This window comes from Orycteropus afer, unplaced genomic scaffold, assembly GCF_000298275.1.
Source record: "Orycteropus afer afer isolate SDZICR_OR568_19922 unplaced genomic scaffold, OryAfe1.0 scaffold00263, whole genome shotgun sequence".
NCBI classification, from domain to species: domain Eukaryota; kingdom Metazoa; phylum Chordata; class Mammalia; order Tubulidentata; family Orycteropodidae; genus Orycteropus; species Orycteropus afer.
This window is the reverse complement of record NW_006921850.1, coordinates 2,743,273-2,764,672: the sequence shown is the minus strand read 5'-3', so window position 1 is coordinate 2,764,672 and position 21,400 is coordinate 2,743,273. Positions and strand designations below refer to the sequence as shown.

At 39.6% G+C, this 21,400-nt stretch overlaps 1 protein-coding gene across 1 annotated transcript in view; it reads right to left on the bottom strand.

Moving 5' to 3' along the window:
* ELMO1 (engulfment and cell motility 1) overlaps positions 1 to 16,730 on the bottom strand; it is a 679,198-nt gene extending 662,468 nt beyond the window's left edge. Inside the window, exon 1 of the mRNA XM_007950092.1 lies at positions 16,653 to 16,730. Within this exon, the coding sequence (XP_007948283.1) occupies positions 16,653 to 16,730 (78 nt within the window). The remainder of the gene's footprint in view (positions 1 to 16,652) is intronic.
* Between the last annotated feature and the right edge of the window lie 4,670 nt (positions 16,731 to 21,400).

Sequence of the window (21,400 nt, the reverse complement as noted above, 5' to 3'; positions counted from 1 at the left end):
TATTTTACTTTTTAGTCTGTATAGTACCTGAATCCCTCATTTTCATCCTCCAATCTACCAATTTTCTCATTGGCCAAATCTGCTCTAGTTTTACCCTAACTACTATGTTGTATGTGCAAGACCAGGCAGTGTTTCATTCTGTTATACATGAGGTCTCTATGGGTCAGAGCCAACTCAATGGCACCTAACACAACCACCACCACCACAACTGTGTTTTATTGTTTTTATTTTGCTGTTATTTTAGCATTTTTTTCACCTTGTATTTGCTATGTGTACCTTTTTCATTTCTAAGATGTCCAACTGGTTCCTCTTCATGTCCACCTGTTCTGAATTTACATCCATTGATTTTGTGTTCATAATTACCCTTTTGTGTAGATAATCTACTCTTTCTTGTACAATTCTCATTGAGGATATAGACACATTTATCTTTATTATTATTATTTAATAAACAAATTTATTTTTTTATAGTTCAGGAGGTTAGAAGTCTGAACTTAGGGTGCCAGCTCTCTCTGTGTCAGCTGTGGGGGAAGGTCCTTGTCTCCTTTCAACATCTGTGGGCTTGGTGTCCCTTGGAGATGTCCATAAGACATGTTTCTTTTTAAGTTCTCCCTTGCTCTCTATGTTCCTCCATACTGACTAGAAAAAAATGAAGATAAACTACAACAAAACAAACAAAAACCCAGTTGCCGTAGAGTGAATTTGCTGTATCATGGCTCTATATATTTCAAAATAAAACTGTCCTCTACAAGGTTTTCATAGCCATGACCTTTCAGAAGCAAATCACCAAGCCTTTCTTGCGAGGTGCCTCTGGGTGGGTTTGAACCATCAACCTCATAGTCCAGTAACCATTTGCACCACCCAAGGACTCTTGAAGGTCAGCCAGGACAGTAATTATTCAAGATCAGGTGTGGACAAGTCCTTTTAGGTAATTGATTGGGTAGAAAAGCTGAGGGAGAGACAAGATTCTAGGAAGACACAAGGGAGATATATGTTCCTCTCTTTCACCAAGTAAAGAAAAAGATGAAGAGAAGCAAAACTACAGAAGTTTAGGAGTAACAGGCACAATGAGGACTCTTTTGAATATGTTGAATCTGAAGTGCAGAGGACATCTAGATGGGAAAGGAAAATAAGCAGATGGATAGCTTTTTATTTGGGTCAGGAGTACAAGATATAAGTGACAGTCAAAAATTATGAACATCTCATGGCGATAAGGCTGATAAACCCAATCAGATTACCACAAACTCATTCCAGAGTAATGCTTCTTCTATAATCATTTTAAAAATTGATAGTGCTTGTCACAAAGCCATTGATTATCTCTGACTATGGAAGGCTCTGATATAAGGGCACAAATAGGTCTTCCTAAAGTCAGTTTATAAAACATAATAATATATTTAGAATACATGGTGGGGGCAAAAGAAGGGATGTTCTTCTCAGCAAGGCCATCCAATAGCTCTTAGAACTTTGTCAAACTATATTTAATTATCTGCTTCATTAGAAAGAAAAGTATGAACATCATCACCTTTCCTTCTTCAGTCAACAAACATTCATTGTGTGTTTACCATGTGTCAGGTGGCAAAGTGCCTAAAGCATCTGACTGCTAATCAGAAGATTGGTGGTTCAAATCCACCAGACACTCCATGGAAGGAAGATTTATGGCCTCAGAAAGCCAAAGGAGGTTGCTATGAGTCAGAATCAACTCGATGGCAGAGAGTCGAGTGAGGACTGTGCTAGGCATTGGGAACACAGTGGTAAACCACGTGGACTCGGCTCATGCATAACCTCCTACAGTTAGTTACAAACTTGGTAAGTGAAATTGTATAGTATATTATAAGGACATATAACAAGGGTCTTCATCTAGTCTGAGAAGCCAAAAAAAAAAAACAAAAAACCTCTTAATGAACTTATATTTCATGGGAAATGGAAAAATGAACAGAAGCTAGATAACAAAGGATTGGAAACGAATTTCAGTCAAGAGAATATCACATTTGTAAAGGCTTTGAGGTGAAAAAGAGTTTTCATTAATGAAAGATGGGGGAAAAAAAGTCTCATATGATAAGAACCCAGAGGGCAGGCTGGGGAGTAGAGTTGGGAGCAGACCATAGTGACCCTAAGCAAAGCTGGTGAGTTAATAAGAGCTAGGAATAGAAAGATCCTGGAAACCGTAACAAGAAAGTCTGGAGTTCATTCTAAGTGCAGTGACTGGGAGTGAGGGTAGGGGTGTCATTGAAGAATGTTAGGTTTGGGAAAATGGATTTAAGGGGAAGTTAAGAGTGGTAGCTTTGAGGCCAGCCATGATGCTACTGAAGGCAACTAGTGGAGATACACTACAGCCATGTCAGTAGAGATGGAAAAAGATGGACAGAAGTCAGTGAAAATGGAAAATAAGGTGGATAGAATCAGAAACCACTTAGGAGGTAAATTCTGCAGGACTTGCTTGAGAGGTTGTGGGAGATGGAGACAGAGGGTTATCAACCATGTTGGTGATGCCATTGATTGAGATAGCAAATAGGGGGTGTAGGAAATGGAGGAGGGTTGTCAACAATGACGATAATGCCAATGACTAAGATAGAAAGCACTGGAGAAGTCACTAATATACTTTATGGAAATCTAGAATAAGAATACTAGAAACGTGCATAATTTATTTCATGGAGGCTACTTTCACTTCCCTGGAATTCTGGGCCCACTGCACAAGAGTACATACTCTTAGACATAATATACAAGTTGCTTTGTACCTGGAACAAGCTTTCATTTTCTGGGAACTCACAGTCTCACTTAATACTAAAATGTATGTATTATTACCAGTTGACCTAATAGTAAAATGAAGCAAAAAGCATGATATATACAAAAGATTCTGGAAACGAAAGAAACCTTAAGGGCACATAATTGATGAAGCCTCGGCCCCGAGTTACCCAACCAGCCCTTAGTGACACTGCTGGGGAAGGGAAGTAAAGGGGAAGATAATACCACACCCACCTACCTAGAAAGTCAACCAAGAAGTACAGCTTATTTTCAGAAGGAAAATCAGACAGCCAGAGTTCATTTTTACTCAGTGAAACTGAGCTCTCATTTGAGAGGAGAAATGTATTTTCTATCTTTCTCTTCCAAAGCATGGTAAACCCTAAGATTTTATGAGGTTGCATAGACTCTGTCACACAAAGTGAGGGAGTAAAAATTACTTTATTTTAAAAGAAGTTTAAGAAATCGCTGTTTTATTACCAAATCCGATAGTGGCAAAAAACAGAAAAGAATACTCCTCTCCCAAGATCATCCGGCCTCATTATAATGCACAAAAAGCAACAATGCACTATCATATGGACTTTATCACACCTTTTTTCTTGGACTAAAAAGAGCTCTTAAAAGTGCTATGTTTGTTCTCTTTGTGAAATACAAGGAGGCTAAGAATTACAAACATACTTTTACTGAAGGAAAAATCGTGGCACAGTTTATAAGGTAATCGCTGAAATTTACAGTGGGAGCCAGAGGTATAGCCAGAAGATGGAGCAAAAACTTGAGATTCTCACAATAGTGTTTTTCTTAATGGGTGTCCAATAGCATCAGTATCACCAGGGAGCATGATCAAAATAAAAATCTCTGAAGCTTGAACCATACCTACAAAATAAACCTCTATATTTTCAGTAAATTTTGTGAGTGATTCTGATGTAGCGGCGAACCTAGGGGGCCACTGATCCAGTAGTTCTCAGCTGGAGAAGATTAGCTTCCCTACTCCCAGCTCCCAGAGCTTTGGTAGCATAGTGCCTAAGGCACTTGACTGCTAACCAGAAGGCTGGTGGTTCAAACTCACCAGGCACTCCTCTGAAGGAAGATGGGGCATCTTCCTTCCATAGTGATACTGCCTTGGAAACCCAAGGAGGGATCACTATGAGTCAGGTCCAACTTGATGGCACATAACAACAACAACAACACTCCCAGCTCCCAGGGGACATCTGGCAATATCTAGAGGCAATTTTGGTTGTCATCCCTGGGTAAAGGCCAGGAACACTGCTAAACATCCTCCAATGTCCAGGACAGCCCCAAGAATACACAAACAACCAAGAATTATCCAGTCCCAAATGCCAAAAGTGCCAAGGATGAGAAATCCCTCAGGTAAGAACAGTCCAGGAAAATTGTTGTTGTTGTTGTTGTTATATGCTGTCGAGTCAGACCTGACTCATAGTGACCCCTCCTTGTGTTTCCGAGGCAGTATCACTACAGAAGATTGTTCCACCTTCCTTCCGAAGAGTGGCTGGTGGGTTTGAACCGCCAGCCTTCTGGTTACCAGTCAAGTGCCTTAGATACTACACTACCAGAGTTCCTCCAGGAAAATTACTTGACTTTTAATTTATGCAGTATAAGGTTAGTACTTAGTTTTCTAGGAAATAAGTCCCATTTACCTTATTCTATATGATCTTAAAGACCAATCTGAATTTGAGACTCTTTACTTGGAGCTCAACTGTGTTTCTAGTTCAGCAGACAACCAATATTTACATGTCTTAGGAATTACGGTTTTTCAGGCTAAGGAGTTGGTTTTAATGCATTTAAGGGAAACTCTATATTATTGTTTTCAGTCTTGCCTGAAATACCAGAAGCCCATTCTGTTATATGTATCAGCCTGAAAAATAATAATTGGTTCCTATTGGTGACCATGGGAGCTCTGGTAGCATAGTGCCTAAGGCACTTGACTGCTAACCAGAAGGCTGGTGGTTCACACCCACCAGCCACTCCTCCAAAGGCAGGTTGGGCAATCTACTTCCACAGTGATACTGCCTCGGAAACCCAAGGAGGGGTCGCTATGAGTCGGGTCTGACTTGACGGCACCTAACAACAACAACAACATTGGTGACCATACTGGGAGCTCTGGTAGCTATGCTACCTAAGGCACTTGACTGCTAACCTTTCTATGAGTTCTGGTAGAATAGTGCCTAAGGTATTTGACTGCTAACCAGAAGGCTGGCAGTTCAAACTCATCAGCCACTCCTCGGAAGGAAGGTTGAGCAATCTACTTCTGTAGAGATACTACCTCATAGCGATACTACCTTGGAAACCCAAGAAGGGGTCACTATGAGTCAGATCCGTTCTACGGCAATGGTTGCGTTTTGTGTTTTATTGGTGACCATAAAGAGCTCTGGTGGTGCAGTGTCTAAGGCATTTGACAGCTAACCAGATGATCGGCAGTTCAAACCACCATCCACTCAGTGGAAAGAAGATGGCACAATCTGCTTCTATGAAGATTAGGGCTTTAGAAACACCATGGGGATTGCTATGAGTTGAAACTGACTCAATGGCAGTGGGTTTAGTTTTCTGATGTATTGGTGACCACTGTTCAAATCCACCAGCCACTCCAAGGGAGAAACACAAGGCAGTCTGCTTCCACAAAGATTTACATCCTTAAAAACCCTATGGAGCAGTTGTTCTGTCCTATAGGGTTGCTATGATTAGAATTGATTCAATGGCAGTGGGTTGGTTGCATTTGGATTTCTGTAATAGCTACCATTACTGAGCCCAGTGATGAATGATCATCTCACTGAGTCTCCCCATACGCTATGAGGGAGGTACAAGTATTGTCAACTGGTCTTTATAAAGCAGTAAACTTGCCCCAGGTCACACAGGAGATAAGTGACAGAGCCAGCAGTTGAATCCACATGAGTCTAACCTCAAAGTCCCTGCTCTTAGCAATCATGTAACCTGCTACTCCAAGGGTCCAACCCCAAACAAACTCACCTCAAGGCTCTGTGTTAGTTCAGAAGGGCTCCTTCTGTAATAACTCAGACAACTTACCATATTTTCCCTAGTTTCTAAGGAAACACAGATAGTCTGCTTTTGTAACACAATGTGTTCCTGAAAGTCACACTGTTAGCAGATAGAGTGAGCAAGCCAGAAATGGTGTATTACTCTGCTCAAACCAGCTCGCTGTTACACTGGAGACCATTAAGTAGGTATGTAAATCATGGAGAAAGGAAAAGAGAACTACCAAACACAAAAGCTGAATGATTTAGTAGAAGCAGCCTGGGTTTTAATGATAAGCAGACTGGATTCAAATCAGTACATTCCTTGGTGCATAAACATGGGCAAACTAGTGAATCTGTGATCAATTATGAAACACAGATTCTAAAGCCTACCTTGCATGGCTGTAGTAAGGTAATGAAATACTCCTTGTAGGACACTTAGCATAGGGCCCGGCACATAGTATGTGCTGATTAAATGGCAGGTGATATCATTCTTACTGGTACTACTAGTTAGTGAATATACTCCTGGAAACCCTATAGGACAGAGTAGAACTGCCTCATAGCGTCTTCCAGGCTGTAATCTTTATGGGAGCAGATCACCAGGTCTCTTCTCCTATGGAGTAGCTGGTAGATTCAAGCTGCCAACCTTTGCTTTAGCAGCTGAAAGCTTAAGCATTAGGACACCAAGGCTCCTTACTACTACCACAACTACTACTACTAGTATGCAAATGAGCAAAACTTCAAGATGCCAAGCACAAGCGCCATGAATGAGCTTTATGCAATTAATGTGGTTGCATAAATCAAATTTCTGTATATAGGATTATATCTTAAATAGATTACAGAAATCTGATAGTTGAAGATAAACTTCAGGGAATCATTCCATGCATTGACCAAAAACACATGATCCATGTTTCTCTTTGGGAAAGGAAATCCCCAACAATATAGGGGGGGAGAAGGGCTATTAAGATTTTTCAAATGTACTGATTTGAATCCAGCCTGCTTATCATTAAAACCCAGGGTGCTTCTACTAACTCATTCAGCTTTTGTGGGGATGGAGAATGCCAATGTTTTATTCTTATCTTTATTGTTCAGAATTCAAACCTACAACAGATACTCAGAAATAGAGCACAATGTGATGGACCACCAGATTCAGAAGTATGTAAAACACCGGCTCACCACCAGATACTTATAATCTACTTCAAGTGATGAAGGAATATGAAGAGAAATGTAAATACCATTTCATACAGAGTACATTAACTGCAAAATAAAAGTTACAGGCAAAGAAAATGAAATGGTATAAGAAATTAGGAGGATGGGGAATGGGTTTCATTTTAATATGATCAAAAAAGGTTTGAATGAAAAAGAGGCTCCCAGCAGTACTTAGCAAAGGTTGCAAGTGAGGGGAGTGGAGAGCTGGAGAGAAGGAAGAAGGAATTCATGCTGGCTTGCTATCAGAATGAAACTGCAAGAGATGAAAAAGATCTGTGATATGCAGGAGCATCTAAGAGAGCTTCGGAAAGAGCAGCTTCCACAAAGCAGGAGGGTAGCTGAGAACTGTCTGCAGCACCACTTGGGTAGTGGGCAGGGGGTTCACGGAAGAATGTGAGCCAAGCGAAAGAATCTGACTCTTGAGTCTCAGGTCACTTCAAAGCCCAAGAAATATCCATTGGTGTTATAACTTTCTTTTTCAATTGTAGTATAATTTTTCAAACAGAATCTTTTGTAAAAGCATAAAAAACTAAACCAGATCCATATGAAGCTATTCGGATAAGAACTTGGAAGCCCACTGCATACCTTTCTCCCCATTAAGCCATTTGAGAAGGATCTGTAGAACTAAGTTTGAAAACCTCATATGTCTTCCATCACCCTTTTGTGGCCTAATTTTGCTGTAAAACATCTTTTCAAGAATTTGTCTGAAATACACTTACTGGTGATGATCAGGACTTCCCATCAGCCAAGACAGGCCATGATAGCTCTTCTTGAGTAGAGGTGAGATCTATGTGTGTATATACTGCTATCGAGTCGGATCCGACTTATAGAGAACCCTCCTTGGGTTTCCGAGGCTGTATCACTATGAAGTAATTCTTACACTTGAGGGCACAAATAAATTATCTAATGGACCCTCTTTTGCATGAATGAAACAACCTCAAAAAGTTGTTAACACTTACCAGACTCATTTTTCTTAAGACTCATATATGGACAGTTTCATTAACTGTTTCCCTGTATTCTGCAGGCAAACGTTTGCACAGGGGAGCAATATATCCATCAAAGAGAGAGATGGACCTAGCCATCAGCAAGTATTCCTGGCTGGTGAAAAGAGCTGATGATGTTTACATGGATATGATACTTCAAGTCATGAAAAGGATGAAATCTGAGAGATTATTGATAATGAGCACATAAACCAATGAGCTATGATGCACCTAGTGTGAGATAGATTTAGAGAGACGGAAAAAGACCTGGAATCATTAAGGAAACTTTCAAAGAGTAAACAAAGGCAGAGGAATCCTACTGTTTAGTCTTTGAAATTTTTCTTACTGAAGCTTAATGAAGGGAAGAAGAAGTTTAAAGATGATAAGAATGAGTAGATTTGCAGGTATAACAGAGATGGTGATGAAAACTAAGATGGAGTAAAGACCACTTGGTTTAGCCAACAGGAAGACACTGGTGCCATTGAAGAGGACCAGCTCTAGAGAGAGGAGAATTCTTATTTATTCAAAGATTAAGTGGAGCCATGGTGGAAAATAGTTTGACAATTTCTTAAAAAGTTAAACATACAATCACCATATGACCCAGAAATTCCACTGCTAGGTACATACTCAAAACACTTGAAATGAAGGATGCAAACAGATACTTGTACATCAGTATTCATTGCAGCACTATTCACAATAGCCGTAAGGTAGAAACAACCTGTGTCCATCAACAGATGAAAAGATAAAACAAAACATGTTGTCTGTTTACAATGGAATAACATTCATCCATGAAGAGAAATGGAGTCCTGATATGTACTACAGCATGGATGAATCCTGAAAATACTATGCTAAAAAAATAAGACACAAAAAGACAAATATCTCACTTATATGAGAAATCTGTAATTCATTAATACATAGAGACCAAAGTTTATTAGTGGTTACCACAGGCTGAAGGAAATTGAGAAAGGCAAGTTATTTTTATTTACCTTTTCTTAAATTGGGATTTGGGTGAAAGTTTACAGAGCAAATCCACTATCCATATAGCATTTCACATACACTTTGTCTCATGATATTTACTACAATTTACCCCAATGCAACAGCTCCCCTCCCACCTCCTCCTGATAGTTACCTCTTCCCTGTGTCCATCCCTCCACGCACTCCTACCCCTGAGCTGTCTCCCTGTGCATAAGCAGCCCTTCTTTCTCCCATGATTGTTCTCTCTAAGGAGTATATCTTCCTCAGGTAAATGTTTGCCTGTCTTTTGTTTGGCTGGAAGCCAAATTCAACTCCAGACCTGAAGGGCAGCTAGGAACCATAGTCTCAGTGGTTCCACCAGACTCTATCAGACCAGCAAACCTGGTCCCCCTTTTTTTTCCCAAATGATTTTGAGTTTTGTTCCACATTGTTCTCCCTCTCCATCCAGGATCTCCTACCTAGATCCCCGAAAGGCAAGTTATTGCTTAAGGGATACTGAGTTTCTGATTTGGGTGATGAAAAAGTTTTAGAAATAAACAGTGGGAAAAAAAAAAATTTGTGGACAGTGAAGAAACCTAAGTAGAATATATGGATAATATTCAAATAAGTCTGGAAAGGAAAGACATAGTATATATTACACACTAGAGGATGACTTGAAGCACTTATGATGAAGATTAAAGACTACAGTCTCCAGTATGGATTATACCTCAACATAAAACAAAAATCTTCACAACTGGACCAATAAGCAGCATCACAATAAATGGAGAAAAGATCGAAGTTGTCAAAGATTTCATATTACTTAGTTCCACAATCAACACCAATGGAAGCAGCAGTCAAGACATCAGACAACCTATTGCACTACAAAATCTGCTGAAAAAGACCTCTTTAAAGTGCTTAACAACAAAGACGTCTCTTTGAAGACTAAGACTAAGGTGCGCCTAGCCCAAGCCATGTTATTTGCAATCACCTCATATGCATGTGAAAGCTGGACAATGAAGAAGAGCTGATGCTTTTGAGTTGTGGTGTTGGTGAAGAATACTGAAAGTACCAAGGACTGCTCAAAGAACTAACATCTGTCCTGGAGGAAGTGCAGCCAGAATGCTCCTTGGAAGCAAGAATGCCCAGACTTCATTTCACCTACTTTGATCATATTGTCAGAAGGGACCATTCCGTGGAGAAGGATATCATGCTTGGTAAAGTGGAGGGTCAACGAAAAAGAGGAAGGCCCTCAACAACATGGATTGATACAGTGGCTGCCAGAATGGGCTCAGGTATAGCAAGGATTGCGGGGCTGGCACAGGAATAAGTAATGTTTCATTTTGTTGTACACAGGGTCACTATGAGTTGGAGCTGACTCAATGGCAGTTAACAACAATAACAACAGTAACAGTTATTAGGTCAAGAGGAGGAAAACAAAAATGTTGTTGTTGTTGTTATATGCCATTGAGTCAGACCTGACTCATAGCGACCCCTCCTTGGGTTTCTGAGGCCATATCACTGTGGAAGGAGATTGCCCAACCTTCCTTCAGAGGAATGGCTGGTGGGTTTGGACCATCAGCCTTCTGGTTAACAGTCAAGTGCCTTAGGCACTATGCTACCAGAGGTCCTAAGACAAAATAGAAGATACTATATTTGAAGGCAGATTTAAACTTTCACCCAATGGTCAATGACATGAGACAAAGTATTTGTGAACTGCTGTATGGAAAGTGAATTTGCTCTGTAAATCTTCACTATGGTAGCATAGTGGCTAAGACACTTGACTGCTAAGCAGAGAGCTGGTGGTTCAAACCCACCAGCCACTCCTCGGAAAGAAGATGGGGCAATCTACTTCTGTAGTGATACTGCTTCGGAAACCCAAGGAGGGGTCGCTATGAGTCGGGTTCGACTCTATGGCACATAACAACAACAACAAATCACAATTAAAAAAAAAAAGAGAGAGAGAGAAAAAAAAATTTCACCCAAATCGCAATAAAAATTAAAAATAAATAAATAAATTTGAAGGCAGAGAAGGAGAAAAGAAGAAATGATGAAGATATTGATGGGGTGAACTCTCAAGTAAGATAGAAAGGAGGGGTTAAAACCTGTTGTTAGTTGACATCAAGTCCGTTCTGACTCATGATGACCCCATGAGACAAGGTTAGGATAGGCTGGATGCTATGGAAAGAAAGTGAGATCACCTCTTCACTCTTCTGCTGGACAGTAGAAAAGGAAGACAGGAGGGCAGAAGAAAAAGGCATTGGCAGGTATATGGAGGCATTCATATACAAAAGCAAAAATGTTCTGAGAGTCAGGTAGGAGTGGCAGCTTGCTGGCTGTGGGAAACAAAGTCTAGGGGTGTAGGAGCCAGGGCAGGAGATACTGACTGCTTGAAGAGTGTTCAGAGGGTACGGAAAAGCTTCTGCCCAAAAGTACTGGTGAGATGCCAAGAGATGGAAGAGAACATTGAGGAAGAGTACTAAAGAGCCAGTGACAATTCCATAGCAAGAATCTACTGCATGTCCAGATAGCATATTCCTTTAATACTAGGTGATGCCTCCCATTTGTCCTCTAATTTTCTCTCCTTCCAAATTTTTTAAAAGTTAGGCATAGAGAGAATGCTGAAGATTGAAAAAAACAAACCAAACACACTGCTGTCGAGTGAGTCCCAACTCATAGCAAACCGTCCTTGGGTTTGCAAGGGATATCTCTACAGAAGTAGATTGCCCACATAAAAAGAAAAAACAGAGTATCCAATTTTCTAATCCAATGAGAACTTTGGTCAGACTAACAGTTATTGAGTAATAATTTTGAGCCAGGCAATGTGCTAAATTCTTTTCACACATTTTCTTTAATCTTCATAACTTTCATCTCCATGCCAGGAGCAGATTATTATCCTGACTTTGTAAATGGAAGAGACTGAGGCAAAAAGAGGCTAGATAGGCCTCTCCTGGAAAACAAAGGCTCCAGGAGTCACACCCCATTCTCAATGTCTCTGAAGCCCATATTACATCCATTATGCCGCACTGCCTCTTAGCAGATGCCTCTTGTCAAAGGGTCCAGGGTTTCTACACTCCTTTTTTTTTTTTTTTGTAATTCTTTACTGTGATTTGGGTGAAATTTTATAAAGCAGATTTGTTTTATATCAAGTTTCTACACTCTTGTCTGACAAATATGCTGTTCAGTAAATAGTAAGTCAACAAGAAGAGTGGATGTGGGAGACGTTTAGCTTCGATGTATCCAGACAACCACCATTCTCAGTCTCAAGTGGCTCCTTGAGGTTGAAACTCAGTAATAGACAAGTGAAGGCTAAAGTAGAACTAGCTAGTTGACAACTATCTTGAGAGCTTCATATGATACAGAAAATTCCATTTATAAAGGGCTCTGAGGGGCTTTTTCTGCTGAGTGGAAATGGAGAACTATCTCCTCAAAATGTAGAGAGGAAAATAAACAAGTTCACCCTGGCAGGCATCCTCTTAAACACAACAGGCAGAGAAAACTGAGGGCTCAATAATCAACATTCAGGAAGTCTCATACATGGTGTGCCCCTCCCAATTCTTTATTAATTAAATATTCATTTATTAAGTACTGTTCAGCAAATACTGGAGAAACAGCACTCCAAGACAAAGGCGCTCACAGTCTAATGAAGGTTTTTCAAACTGTGGATCTGGTGCTTTATGGGCCCCAGTCCAGCCAACAGATAAAAAATCTCTCCACATGGGGCTGGGAATCTCAGCTTTTCACAGTACCCCGGGTTGAGGACCACTGGTATAAGGCTTTACACAATGATAACACAATCTGATAAGTGAAGAGATAATCAATAGAGCTTCCTGATACAATACTGAGCAACTATGGAGAAATACCTTCTGCATAGAACCTCCAGAAATGCCTTCTGCATAGAACCTTCAGAAATACCTCTTAGTGAAATAGTAGTTATCTAGGGTAGCATAGTGCCTAATGCACTTAACTGTTAACCAGAAGGCTGGCGGTTCAAACCCACCAGGAACTCCTTGGAAGGAAGGTTGGGCAATCTACTACTATAGTGATACTGCCTCAGAAACCCAAGGAGGAGTCGCTATGAGTCGGGTCTGACTCGACGGCATATAACAACAACAAAGTTAAGAAGTAAGGAGCTTTTCAAACAAAGGTTATCAGCATGTGTAAGGGGAGAACGGCGGGTTATGCAATATGCACTGAATAAGGTAAAAGATTAGGAGAAAACCCAAATAATACCTATTACTCAACTCTTTCTACCTTAGCACAAGTACATTTCCATTTCTCATGCCAACTTCTCACGAGGTCAAGAAACAACACTTAACACCAACACTGCCATGAGTCTCACTGCAACTCCAATAGTTTCAAAGCAAGCATCTGGATTTCTAAATTATTGTGTAAATCTCCGTATGTGTTTATCAGCAGGCCAACAACTTAGCCAAGTGTTTAAAAGTTCAGTATTTGGATTAAGAGAGGCCTAGTTTTGTGTTCTGGTTCTGTTACTGACTAGTAAATCACTTAACTTCTCTGAACTTGAATATTCTCATCTTACCAGAAAAATCACCAGTAACAGGATAAAGCCACATCATGTGCCTCCTGATCTAATGCACCAAGAAGAACACAACGTCATCTCTCTGACATTTCTGCCAAAAGTGCACAGCCTGAATCCAATAATAAGGAAACATCACACAAACTCAAACTGAATGACATTCCACAAAACAGTTGGCCTGTACTCTTCAAAAATCTCAAGGTTATGAAAAACTGAAGAATGTACCAGGTTAAAGGAGACTAAAGAGACATGACAATAAATATAATGCATGATCCTATATGGGAGTGTGGGAGAAACATCTATAATGAGAATTAATATAAATGAGAATTCTGATAAAATTTGAAGATGGACTAGGGACTTTGAATTAGAAGACAGTATTGAATCAATGTTAAATATGTTGACTTTTATAATTGTACTGTGCTTATATAATAGAATTATTTTATTCTTAGGTAATATATACTGAGTATTTAGGGGTGATACCTCCAAGCCACCTACAAATGGTCCAGGAAAATTATATTATTTATATATAATATATTAACCAATCAAACAAAACCCACAGTGTAGAGTCGATTCCAACTCATAGTAACCCTATAGGGCAGAGGAGAAATGTCCCATAGGGTCTCCAAGGTTGTAAATCTTTATGTAAGCAGACAGCCTCATCTTTCTACCATGGAGTAGCTGGTGGGTTCGAACTGATGACCTTTTGGCTACCAGCTGAGTCCTTAGGCACTGTGCCACCAGGGTTACAGAGAGCAAACAGAAAGCAAATAATAAATCAAGTGAGGCAACCTATTAATAATTAGATTTTAATCAGATAAAAAGCATACAGGAGTTCTTTGTGCTATTCTCTCAATTTTTCTGTGTTTGAAATTGTAAAATAAAAATTTATTCTTCAAAACAATCAAGGCCATGAAAAAAAAGATGGAAATACTGAGAAACTGTCAAAGACTGGAAAACATTAAGGAAAATATGATGACTATATACAACGTGGAGTCCTGGATCAGCTCCTGAAACAGAAACAGGATTAGTGGAAAAATTGATGAAATCCAAATAACATTTGTAGTTCAGTTAATGGCATTGTAAAAATGTCAATTTTTTTTTAAATTTTGACATTTGTGATATGGTTACATTAGGAATATTAACATTAGATAAAATTGTGTGAAAGGTATATGGGAATTCTGCACAATCTTTGTAATCTTTTTGTAAATCTAAAATTATTCCAAAATGAAAAGTGTATTTTAAAAATGTATATATGAAAACATACACATACACACACACACACACACACACACAGGCCATCCCAAAGGCAGAGAATACCAGATTTATCCCAAAAGCACTCTTCAATATGTAATAAAAAACAGTTTACCAAAAACACTGAACTTGAATCTCTTGGCATGGGGCTGAGAACATGTATTTAAACAATTGCCCAGGTGATTCTGATAGCACCCAGGCTTGGAAAAGGGGTATTCATTTCAACCTTCTCACACTTTACTATTCATAGAAATCACCAGTGGCCTCATTAAAAGGTAGACTCTGATTCAGAGGCCTGGGATATTTATAACCAGATTCCAGGTGATGTCCACGCATCTAGTCCTCAGCCCCACCGCACTGAGGAAAGCAACAACTGTCCATGATACAGTGGAGCATCACACCAGTCCAGGCCCATCACAACAAACCCCTATCTTGCTGAAGCCATCATTTTCTTAGTGGTAGCCAAACCTAGTCCTAACTACATTTAGTCTGTACCAAAGTCCTAATTACATTTAGTGATAAACAGTATTTCTAGACATTTTTGTTTGTTAAAGGTCAATTCAACTAGCATCATCTCCTCTTAAATAATACATTGGAAAGGATAAGTAAGCACTTTTTTTCCAGACACAAACAGTCATCTCTATTTGTATGGATGGCTTCTAGAATCACACAAAACTACTTCAGACAGTCAGCTTAAAATGCCAGTGAAATGCTGACACCTTTTGTGGTAACAACCCAAAAATGTGTCCTTTCTTACATTCATGCCCAAGCTCAACTAATTCTCATTTGACTTTTATAATTTATGTTAATGATTCCTTTGGATTCATATACTGTTATATAACTCTTGTAATAATCTTCAACCAAATAATAAAATCCTCACCAGAAAAAAAAAAAAAAATTACAAGTAATAATAAAAAATAATATCTAGAACAGAAATGAAAAAGTTATATGCAATGTACCCTAATTTTGAAAATGCAGTCAGTCATCTAAACTCCTATATTATATGCTTCATGAAACCCTAAGTGTGTATTAGATCTCAACCCTTTTCTCCTTAAATCATTTGCTCTAGAATGACTACAGTCAAAGGGCAAAAATAACTGCCCGGCAACAACCTGTTATCAAATAAAATATGAGAGCCACACTATGAGACTCCTAGGATTCCTGCTAAAGGATGACTTTATAGATTAATTGGTTTTCTGTTGAATTGATTCCAACTCATAAAACCCTGTATGTATCAAGTAGAACTGTGTTCCGTGGGGTTTTTAACGGCTGATTTTTCAGAAGTAGATCACCAAGCCTTTCTTCCAAGGTGCCTCTGGGTGACACAGAGCCTCCAACCTTTTGGTTAGCAGCCAAGTACATTAACCACTAGCATCACTCAGGGCAAAATAAATACATTTATTTGTTTATTTATTTATTGTAAACAAAGTAAACAAATGAGTATTTACTGAGTATTTATCAACTGCCATCACCTGACAGACTCTACGCTGGGCACAATGAATTTTACACTAATGAAATTACAATTGGCTAGGATGCACTATTGAGCCCCTCCACACTAATTCCTGCAAACAGCTATTGATATTGTAACAAAATATCAAAGAACTTGTTGTCTCCTTTTGCAAAAAGGGAAGAGAAAAACGATTCAGAAATTAAGTTTTGTGCTGCAGATGTTAAGATAATTAGCACAGTCATGGGCACGAGGCAGGACCTGGACAGCCTCCTGTAGGTCAACTCGCCAGAGCCCAACCCACTCTTTCCTCCTGCCTCCATCACAGCTTCCGACGCAAACCCTGTATTCGCACGTCCCAAACAGACGCTAAAGGAGCATAAAAGCCCCATCCATCCCCACTGTATGTGATACAGAAATCAAACTACACTGCAACTATTATTTCACCTATTTTTTTAACATAGCCAAAGAAAGATGGGGAGTCCATGAAAATTCACGTAGAGAAAGTAACTGAAAATAGCCAAAAACTTGCTCTCAGCAATACTAACCTGATCGATTTCCATCAGTTTGGGGTAGGCACCCGGCCATTCTATGGCCACCTTGACGATGTCTGCAGGGGGCGGCATTGTAGACCCCAAAAATATCCAAAGCCAGTGGAGCTGCGTATCCTAGGGTGTAGACAACCGCACGTGTTTATATCTAATGTGGAATGACAAAAAGAAAGAGAAAAGGCACTCAATGCAGATGCAAGACAAATTTTGCTTCATCACTTCCTGTTTTCACTGGTGGTTTAGGTGTAAGAAACGGTTCCTAGTCAGCGCATTGGTGCTGAAGACGCCAAGGCGCCAACTGCACATTTAGTAGGCGTGCTCCCGAGGAAAGAAGATTTGGTAAGGTGCCAATACCTTTAAGTTAAAGCCATGAGAAGACACTGCCCTGGGTAAGTACAGGTTGTGTGTATCTTCCGGTGGGGAGGAAGCAGTTCCTTACCCACGGGTCCCCAACGGAATGGACCCCAGAGTATAAAAGAGCTGTGCTTACTCCAAGAAAGCACGTAAACCCCTCGTGCTCAACAGTCTCCGGAAGGGCAGATTGCCCAGGAAGTCATGGTCAGGAAGCAGTGTTTCTTTAAAGTGTGTTCTGTGTCACAAATAGGTCTCTGCACTATAGCAACCAGAATATCATGAGGAAGAAGAAGTGCCCCAAGAGTTCACACACACTCATACACAGACTCCCTCCTCAAGGCCAATTCACACAATGCGCCTTCCAATGTGGGGAGAAAACTCACAGCTGTGGAGAGAAAGCCATTCACAACAGGCCTTGAATTCTCTTTTGCATGAACAATGTAGCTTACACAAAGGAAATAAGATTATCCTCCCCCCCCCCATGAGCCCATTTCTTTTGGGATGTTTTTTTTTCTTTTGTTAACTTAATTTTTTGACCAGGTTCAACATTCATGTGATTCAAAACCTGACAGTTTATTATGTACATGAAGATAGAGTGTATCTCTCTCCTCCTAAAGCCACACACATCTAACACCCATTTTCACCCCTGTCCTTCCAGGTATCCATTGTTAGCAGTTTCTTATATATCCTGCCAGAAGTTCTTCATGTATGCAGGGCAAATACAGAAACACGTATTATTGCACTTTCCCTTTTCTTTATACGAAAGGTAGCATAGCATTCTGTACATTTTGTTGGTGTTGTTTAGTGTATCTTCTAGATCTTTCTATAGTGGTACAAACAGAGCTTCTGCATTCATTTTACAGCTGCACGATATTTCATAATACGTATGTGTCCTGTTTGATAAGCCAATTCTCTGCTGTTGGCCATTGCAGTGATTTCCTATCTTTGGCTTTATAAACCAGCCTGTGGGGAATAACCTCATGTCTACATAATTTTGCACATGCTTAAGTACATCCTTATGAGAGAGTCACAAAAGTTAAATTGCCAGGTCAAAGAGTACATGCATTTTTAAATTCTGATAGATATTTCCAAATATCCCCCAATAGTTTCACCAATTTACACTCCCCCTAACAATGTATGAGTTTGCCTAGTTATGAACAGCCTCACCAACCAATTGGGTTTTTGCAAATCTGATGTGCTGAAAAAAATGTATCTGACTGTACTTTTACCTTGGTTTCCTCTTACATTGAGTGAGCTTGAACATTAAGAGCAAAAGCCTCGTGTTCACTTTTCTATAGGTTGTCCAAATCCTCTGCCCCTTTCAATTGGGTTCTTAATCATTCTTTTCTTTCTTTCTTGTTTTTATTTCTTTTTTCAATGGATCTCTATAGGAAGATTTGAATCAAATATGTGGCCTGGTTCTTTGTAAGACCAATATAGGCTTTGTCAGTTACTATCCCAGATCTCAGTGGCACTTAGATGTTACTGAGGTGGTAAAGATAAGGGAGTTAATAATGAAAGAGGCCTCAAGGACATCAACAATAGAAATGTGTATGTAAATAACTAACTTTACTTCCTGACAAGTCAAGGAAAGGCACAAAACAGAACTGTTGCTTCTTTGACCAAGGATAATTAGGGAAGCCTGCTGTAAAATAATCAGTGCTAACCAGCAAGACAAAATCTACAAAGCAGTAGTTTAGTCACTCATTCAACAAATTAATTAGTGAGTCCCTATTCTGTGCCAGGCCCTGTCTCCCTGTTGGCAATACAGCAGCAGATCTAGATATTAGGTGGTAACAAGGGCCATGGAAGTAGTAAAACAAGGAAAGAGGATCTTAAGCATGTGATTGTATGTATATAGTAGAGGCAGAGGTGTGATTTTAAATGGGGAGACCAGAGAAGGCAGCACCAAGAAGGTGGCATTTGGGGAAAGACCTAAGAGAGGTAAAGATGTGAGTCATGGGGAAATCTGTCCACCCAGGCCAAGAAAATAGCAAGCACAAAGGCCCTGATGCAGGACCCTCTCTGTCTATCCCTAGAAAAAGCAAGTGGCTGAAGCAGAGGAAGGAAAAGTGTAGCCAGGATGAGTCCCGAACAGTTGGGTAGAGTAGGTTTAGCTACCCTACTCTCAACTCACTACACACTCTACCACACCTCTTGGTTTGTGACTTTTAAATAGAGAGAGAGGTTCATGTCTATACACACCTCGTCAGAGTGTAAACTGATACAACTGTACACAAGGCATTTTAGCAAACTGTATCAAAAGGCTTAAAATTTTATATTCTTTTTTAGCAATATGAGTTGGAATTTACTCCAGGGCAATGAATAATAGGTGTTATCCTCAAGAAATAATTATTGACAATAACAATGCTAATTGCTGTCTTGTTTATACTTTGCAAAACATGAAAAGCATTAAATATTCAACAAAAAGGACTTGCTAAATAATTATGGTGTGTAAATACAAGCAAATAGTCTGTACTACAGATCTGACTTCTTTATTGATAATGTTCCTACTGATTTAACAGGATGGTTCTCCTGCCTGGTATTTTATTGCAAAAATAATGTGTGAAACATTTTACCTTCCTTCCAAGTGGTGGAAAGTGATTCTTTAAAGGAAAGAAAAAACATTTTGAAACTTTGTCAAAATGAATTATTTGTCTTCCTTGATGAAGACAATCACCATATCCACATAGACAAAGCCTGTAGCAGGCCAAACAGCACTTCCCAACATTCTAACCCTCAGGGATAATTGACCTTCCTTCAAAATGTGTGCAAACTGGACTGATCAATCTTAAAGGATAGAGTTAGAATTAAGGTAAAGCGAATTGTATGGGAGCAGGTATATAACATCACAACTAGAAATCCCAGCACATCTAATACATCTGTTCCCTTTGTTGGTGTTATTTGTTGCCATGGAGTCTATTCTGACTCATGGAGATCCCTTTGTGTGCAAAGTAGAATGGCTTTCTCGGGTTTTCATGGCTGTGACCTTTTGGAAGGAGATTTGCCAGTCTTTCAAGGCACTTCTGGGTGGGTTCAAACCGTCAACTTTTCAGCTATTAGTGGAGCACGTAACCATTTGTACCACCCAGGTACCTTTCATAAACCCAGCCACAGAACCCACAGAAATACTATAATCATAAATGTGCCAAACATCTTCTATATTCTGTGGCAATTCTATCTATTGATACAAGAAAGTACAAGACCCAATAAATCCACTTGCCACTGAATTGATTCCAACTCATGGTGACCCTGTTTGTGTCCAAGTAGAGCTGTGCTCCATAGAATTTTCACTGACTGATTTTTCAGAAGCAGATCACCAGGTCTTTCTTCCAAGCCATCCCTGAGTGGACTAAAACCTCCAACCTTTAGATTAGCAACTGAGCACATTAACCATCTGCCCCACTCAGAGACTCCACAAGATCCAATAACCCATCCTCAAAGTTCATCTACATTTTGGAAAATTAAAAATGGCAAATGATGTGTTTAGCATGACAACTTTGGTATCTCCCATTTAGAAAGTATGTTAATCTATGATTGCACATAAAGCAATTCAAGAATTCAGAAGAAGAATTCTGAAGTTTTTCAATTGCAGTAGTCAAGACAGGCTTCACAGAGAAGGGAGAATCTTAAGAGATATTTCAAGGAATCACTTCTTTTCTCATAGAGGCTTTCTTCTTCATTTCTGAACTACCTAAAAAAGCACGTTACACACAATGATTTACTACATTCTTCACATAAGTACACTACATAAAGGGGAAAGAGCAGAAGAAGCAATAAGGAAATAAAAGCTATAAAGATAAGGAAATAAAGCCAAATCTGTTGCAGTCTATTTGATTCCGACTCATAGCGAACTTCGGATGGAGCAGAACTGCCCCATGAGAGCTTCCAAGTCTAAATATAACCTTTACAGAAGCAGACTGCCACATCTTTCCCCTGAAAAGCAGCTGTTGCGTTCGAACTACAGACCCTTTGGTTCACAGCTGAGCACTTAACTACTGTGCCACCAGCGTTCCTTAAAAATTACAGTAGTTCATTGTCATACCACAGTGAAGTGCCCTAGAATTCAGAGCCTGAGTGTGCATAAAGTAGAAGTGCCTTTGGATTCTTGAAATGCAAACACTTTAAATGAACCAGATTACCAAAGTGTGGTTAACAAATGTTTAAAAGGCCCAAACTTTAAATCACATAGATTTTGCTTTTTCACCTGCTGAGATACCAAACTGATGCCAAGGTACCTGGTTCATGGCCACCACAGGTATTGTCTTCAAAAAATCAGCTTTCTTTTAATTATTTTAAAAACTAAATGTGTACAGCAGTAGCCATTCAATAAACAAACTACTCCTAACTCTCCTCAGCTTCTTGAAAATGACCCTTCCGTTGGAAATCTG